The 7,500-nt window shown below is 33.5% G+C and overlaps 1 protein-coding gene across 2 annotated transcripts in view; it reads left to right on the forward strand.

The window, feature by feature from the left end:
- LOC137623845 (uncharacterized) overlaps positions 1-7,500 on the forward strand; it is a 335,076-nt gene that overhangs the window by 280,014 nt on the left and 47,562 nt on the right. For both annotated transcript variants that reach the window (XM_068354650.1, XM_068354651.1), the window contains exon 3: positions 1,054-1,242. In XM_068354650.1, the coding sequence (XP_068210751.1) occupies positions 1,056-1,242 (187 nt within the window). In that variant the 5' untranslated portion in view covers positions 1,054-1,055. The remainder of the gene's footprint in view (positions 1-1,053; positions 1,243-7,500) is intronic.

Raw genomic sequence — 7,500 nt, forward strand, 5'->3', positions numbered from 1 at the left:
ACTCATCCAAAGACTTCTTAACCTAAAGATTCCGTAATTCGAGCGGTGATGTGTGAGGTAATCAAAAGTTGAAATGTAATTGTAGATATTATTTTTGCGACTGTGACTTGTGTATATATATATATATATATATATATATATATATATATATATATATATATATATATATATATACAATATTTATATATTTATATACAGATATATACTTTGAATATATACACATATATGTACAATATATATCTATATAATTCTGTATATATTAAATTATATGGATATATGCATATGCTTACATACACACACACGCACATATATATATAATATATATATATATATATATATATATATATATATATATATATATATATATATATAATATATATATATATATATATATATATATATATATATATATATATATATATATATATATATATATATATACACTGTATATGTCTCTGCGCAGGAATATATATATATATATATATATATATATATATATATATATATATATATATACACACACACACTGAATGTGTCTCTGCGCAGGAATATATATATATATATATATATATATATATATATATATATATATATATATATATATATATATTGATGTATATATATAAATACATGTATATATGTACATATATATATATATATATATATATATATATATATATATATATATATATATATATATATATATATATATATATATATATGCCCAAATATATCATCATCATCAGCTATTACTGCAGACAAAGGCCTCAGACATATCCTTCCACTTGCTTCTGTTTGTGATTTTTTTATGCCAGTCAACACTCGCAAACTTTCTTAGTCTCGAAATTTCACAAGTGATAATCATGAAATATGTATGAAGCCACGAAAGGAAAAGTGAAATTTTTCACTGGAATTAGTACTTTCGTCTCTTTTAGATTTACAATGTGTATTCCCTTAACATTCGTTCTCAATTATCTACCTTAATTATCAGCATATAATTATATTCTCAAATTTATATAACTAATTAATTGTTTCGTTATTCCTTCACTTTAGATATGGAGAGCGTCCTGGGTCGCGTGGTGGTGATGATAGTTGTTGGAATCATAGGAGGGACTGTTGCCATACTCTTCGTGAGAGCAGAGTCAGAGCAGAGGGAGGCTTCTTCGTCTGCTGGAACAGGAGGAAACAGTCTAGAGCAAGCATTGGATGATCAGTTGTTGGACAATCGTACGTTAAGTCGAGGTTAGTATTAAATCACGTAATTCCTTTGGTTGGATAGTTAAGTCTTTTAGTTTTTAAATTGAATTATTATTATTATTATTATTATTATTATTATTATTATTTCATTATCATTATCATTGTTATTATCATTATTATTATTATTATTATTATTATTATTATTATTATTATTATTTCTAGCTAAGCTACAACCCTAGTTGGAAAAGCAAAATGCCATAAGCTCAAGGGCTCCAACAAGGAAAAATAACCCTGTGAGGAATAGAAATAAGGAAATAAATAAACGATATGAGAAATAATGAACAATTAAATAAGATATTTCAAAACCAGTAACAATATCAATATATATATTTCATATATAAAATATAAAAAGGCTTACGTCAACTTGTTCGTCATAAACACATTTGCTGAAAGTTTGAACTTTTAAAGTACTGAGGTACTGCGCATTTGCAGTTTTCCTTTTTATTGTCTAATAATTACTGATTTTGCTTCACAGCTTAAAGAATGGCAGTATTAACCCTCGTACAAATAGTCCCTTTCATCATTTATTACCTCTGTCAATGAAGTTGGAAGTATGTTATATTTCACCCCCTGTTTGTGTGTTTGTTTGTTAACAGCTTCCTGACCACAATTTCAATCGTGATGAAACTTGCTGGGATTAACTGTTATATAAAAAGCTGTAAATTATTAAATTTTTGAAGGTCAAGGTCAAAAGGTCAAGCAAAATGTCCAATTCACGTAAGCAGCCATAAGTTTGGACATAGTTGTCACAGAGATTTCAGACTTGGATCATACTTGAGTATATGAAAATCCACATCAATCAATGCATGTTTGGGTAAAAGGTCAAGGTTAATGTCGAGAAATAAGCTGCCGCGGCGGAGGTCTGCGCTCCACTTAATGTCCCTCTAGTTTATGAGTGTAACTGTGTTATCTGTAAATCATATATACAATCTTCATCATCCTCATGTTAGAGTTATTATTTCAAGTTTATCTTTACGTTTGTCAATCAATATCTACTAATGCTATTCTGAACATAGATTTATTACCACTATACAGTAATAATTGAGTGAGATAACAATAGTAGCATATCATTGGTTATTTTATTTTCAAGTTCATCTTCAACCATACCAATTGTAAAAAAGTTTTTAAATCTCTTATTAAAACAATTATAATGGTATCTTATTGTTATGTCAATATGTCTTAGTAAAGGCTAAAAACAAAAAGTCCCAAAACATGACCCTTTGGAATTCCGATTAGGATAGGTCAAGGCTTATTAAAAACACCATAAACGGCATATTTAAAAACCGATTGAGGTTTTTAAAAGGTTTAAAGATCGCTCATGAATAACAGAGGCAAGGGACAAGACAATGCCCTAGAGGCTGACCACTTAGCTAGTACAGTGGTAACTTGTTCGCCTAGCATTTGCATGACAGCAGATCGATCCCAGCACGGGACCCTGAGTTCAAGCTGTTTACTAGGGGGGGCCACTGCTGTGGTTGGTTACCACAGTTGTGGATTGGGCTTGCCCGGCTGTCGTTCTGGTGAGCATCTATTCTGATGAAACTGGAACTGAAACCAAACACCTTTACCTTTATATATATATGATCAACTCCCAAGACCCCTCTTCATCATGCTGGGATCACAAGGAGGGCAAGGTTCCTGACTCTGCTAGAAACTATAAGTGCTTGGGCGGGTCTCGAACTCCGGTCAAATAGATTGATAGTAGGCTACCGTATAGTTCTTAACATCTAGATAAAGGAAATTTGTCTGAACATCATTTGGTAAACAAATCGAGTTAATCAGACAGTTGAATTAGTGCGACCTCAGGAGTTCAAACTTTTTGTGAATGTTTTTCTGTTGAGCAGGTTGACATAAGTCTCTTACTATGGATAATATATGACTGATATATTTTAACGTTATTACTATTCTTAAAAATATTTCGTAATTTTTATTCATTACATTTACAGTAGTTTATTTGTTATTCCCCTGTTTCGTTTCCTCGCTGGACTGCTTTCGCTGTTTGATCTCTCTGGTTTGAAGAATTCTGGTTTTCAAACCAATCTTGTACTGTAGCTTGGCTAGTGATTAAAGTTACTAGCTATTTCAATCTCTGTACCATGGACTTCCACTGTCTTGGGTTAGAGTTCTCTTGCTTGAGGGTACACTCGGGCACACTATTCTATCTTATTTCTCTTCCTCTGGTTTTGTTAACGGTTGTATAGCTTATATAGGAAATATTTATTTTAATGTTGTTACTGTTCTTGAAATGTTTTATTTCAATTGTTAATTAATTCTCTTGTAATTATGTATATCCTTGTTTCCTTTCCTCACTAAGCTATTTTTCCAGTTGGAGTCCCTGATCCTCTAGCATCCTGCTTTTCCAACTAGGGTTGTAGCTTAGCAAGTAATAGTAATAGAAATGATAATAATATCATTGGGAGTCGGAGTTTTGCAGTTAAGGCGGGTTTACACGGTCGAATGGTTCGTCGATCCTGGTTCGACAGACAAGTGTTTGAAGTGATGTTCGAACGTGTGAACAGGGTATTTGGTTGTCGAACACGTTCGTCGAACGGTTCGTAGAAAGTTAGTTCTCGCCTGACTTTTTATGGACTGGGATTCATTGTCCACAAACCTTATGCATTTGTGACTGACTCCACCTCCTCGAACCGTTTGACAACCTGGTTCGACAACCGATTTTGACGAACTGTTTGACCGTGTAAGCCCCGCTTAAGATTAACATCATCATAAGCGGGTCCCTCTTACGTTACAATTCCAGTAAATTCATTCCACGTGTATGTGCTCATTAGAGATAGTAGCAGTGGGGTATTCAGTCCCTGGAGTCAATATGGCTGTATTGTAGAGGAGAGTAAACAAGTCCCTGTTTGCTGAGTAAGCTCTCTCTCTCTCTCTCTCTCTCTCTCTCTCTCTCTCTCTCTCTCTCTCTCTCTCTCTCTCTCTCTGTCAGTGTCTGAGTGTTTGCGTATATTTAGAGTTGTTTTATATTTTTATATTCTGAAAGGGAAGGTAAAATCATTTGGCTGACGTAAGTATTTTCAGTGCTACTCCCAAACAAATACCAACATAAATATAGTGATTAATGAACAATGGCATTAGAACAGCAATATGAAATAATAATGACGACGATGATAGTGATTATCATAATAGTAATAATAACAATAACATGGGCATAACAAATCTCATCTTCATAATAAGCTGAGTTGAAGAGTGTTGATCCTGGGTGTATGTTGGCAAGGAGACTTGAATTCAAGATACCGTCCCGTTTATAAATCCCCCCGTTGCCATCTCTATGGAGATAGGGAGGCCACAATCACCTTCTGTATACAATGTATTTAGTTAGTCTCTAAAGGATAAAGCGTACAGTACGCTCACCCTCTTCAGGGAAACATCTGGCCTTGACTGGTCTGGCCGAGGAAATTGTCAGTTCACGGATTACGCAGTTCGTGCCAGATTTTGGAATTCTATTCTCGACTCTGTTTTTCTTGTTTCTTACGACCTTAAAGGCCAGGTGTTTCATTCCTGGTTTTAATGTTGGAAGTTATTATCAATTCCTAAATTGGCTTTTTTGTTAACGAGAAAAAGTTTGAAATTTGCGAAAATTTTACCAAAAGTGGGCCTCGTAATTTTTAGATTCCAAGAGAAATCCGGAGCTGTATCAAGGACTTTTATGTGTGAGAGGTTGCATTGCTTCAGCCTCTCGGCAGTTTGAGGTCTCCCAACATTTTATGCACTGTAGAACTTCAAAAGTTCCAACTAGCAGCAAATGTTTTTTATGTTGACCAGGCGGACATACGTCTTTTTATAGTTTATATAATTATGAAATATGTTTTGATGCCACTGTTTTTAAAATATATATTTTAATAGTTTATTACTTATCATATGATTTTTATATTTCATTATTTCGTTTCCTCACTGGGCTATTTTTCCCTGTTGGGTCCCTTGGGCTTATAGCAACCTTCTTTTCCAACTAGGGTTGTAGTTTAGCTAATAATAATAATAATAATAATAATAATAATAATAATAATAATAGTAATAATAATTGATAATGCATTTTTTTCAGAGTTTTTATTAAAATGTATACTGTGACCTATATCTCAAAGCCCGTGGATCGTGTGATTTAATTAATTTTTTGTCAATGTCAAGCTTAAATAGGAAAAATATTTTAGAAGTGAAGCCTGAAACTTCCGATTCCCTTGACACAATTAAGTCATTACCTCGCCAACGAAGTTGGGAGGAGGTTATGTTTTTGTCCCTGTTTGTGTGTTTGTTTGTTTGTGAACAACTTCCTGGCCACAATTTTACTCGCAGAGTAGTGAAACTTTCAGGGATTAATGTTTCTGTTGAGACGTGATTCAATTTTGAAAGTCCTACAGTAGGTCAAAGGTCAAGGTCAAGGTCGAGCTAAAGGTCGACCGAATTCACTCCAAGGCAAGCTGGTTTCGAGAAATAAGCTCCTTGGCGGAGGTCTGCACTCTCAGAGTGCTTTTCTAGTTATTAACTATTTCCAGGGACAATTGAGTGTGGTTTGTTTATGGTCGTTCTATTGGTATGTATGTATACCTCACTTTCGTTTATCGAATGTGTGTTTTTAATGTAATTTATTTGTTTATCTATGTATTTGTCTCGGTGATTACTGAGTGCATGAGTAATGTGTCAAGGGTTTGTTTTGCGTATATTTATTGTCATAGTCATTTTTATTTATATTAGTGTTTATGTAGAGTATTGTATTTGTTGGTTGCGTGGAAGTTTTGTCCATGTTTAGGATTGTGGTGGCCGATTTGGTAACGTCCCTGACTGGTGAACGCTAGACTGGCGTTCGAGTCCCGCTCAAACTCGTTAGTTTCTTTGGTTGCTGCCATCTCACCATCCTTGTGAGCTAAGAATAGGTCCTTTGGGGAAGCCTATAGGGCTATCTGCTGAGTCATCAGCAGCCATTGCCTGTCCCTCTTTGGTCCCATTTCGGGTGGAGAGGCGGCTTGGGCGCTGATCATATGTATATATATATATATATATATATATATATATATATATATATATATATATATATATATATATATATATATATATATATATGGTCAGTCTCTAGGGCATTGTCATGTTTGATAGGGCAATGTCACTGTCCCTTGCCTTTGCCATTCATGATTGGCCTATAAACCTTTAAACCTTTAAGTGTCTCCGTCGAGATTCCAATGTCGGTTCGGTTAATTCCTTACAGGTGACAGGAATGGGATTCCTGTTCCTCCTCATTATTCCAATTCCCGGTGGAGATAGCCGAGATTGGGCGATTTGGATGATTAAAATATTGACATGCTAGAGAGAGGAAGCATGTTCTCTGCAATGAAGGTACCCGAGTGGTCTATTTATATGCTGAATGCACTTTTGTGTGTGTACGTTTTATATCTATCTATCTATCTATATACGCTGTACAAAATTTGCCGTTAAAACGGTAAAATTCCTTGAATAAATGTTCCCAGGCATTTATCGTTTTAAAAACGGATACATTGACGTAAAGGAGTGATATTACGGTCACCAACCTGTAAATGATGATAACCAAGTAGGGTACAAATTACGGTCACCTGTATTTTACTGAAATACGGCTATATTTATACGGGGAATTTCCGATTAAAATTACGGTTTTTAACAGTGTGTACATACACACACACACACACACACACACACACACACATACATATATATATATATATATATATATATATATATATATATATATATATATGTGTGTGTGTGTGTGTGTGTGTGTGTGTGTGTGTGTGTTTTAATACCCTTATCTGTTAATGTAACTATGAGTTCGAGATACAGCGTAGGTGTAAAATAATCTTTTCATTACATGACCAGTGGAGATTGAATAAGTCAAGAGTCTCATGCCTTGGTAACCTTGAATATGGGGTTTTCATTGCTAGAATAGTTGGTTATTAACATCGAAAATTATCCGTAAGAAAATTAGAATTCCGTCTTAGACCGAAATTAAACCACTGTTTAAAAAAAAAAAAGTATAATTATATCTTTACCTAACTTATTAACTACATAAATTTTAAAATATTGGTAATTATACCAATGAAATATAGCAAATGATAATCCGTAAAAATTCAGAATTCATTATTAGATTAAAATTAAACTGTTGATATTAAAAAGAAAAAAAAAGTATAATTATGTCTTTACTAACTCGTTCAGTACATGAATTATTTACAATAATAGTTATACCAATAAAATATAACAAACTAGATG

The sequence above is a fragment of the Palaemon carinicauda genome, chromosome 30 (genome assembly GCF_036898095.1).
Source record: "Palaemon carinicauda isolate YSFRI2023 chromosome 30, ASM3689809v2, whole genome shotgun sequence".
Classification (NCBI taxonomy): Eukaryota; Metazoa; Arthropoda; class Malacostraca; order Decapoda; family Palaemonidae; genus Palaemon; species Palaemon carinicauda.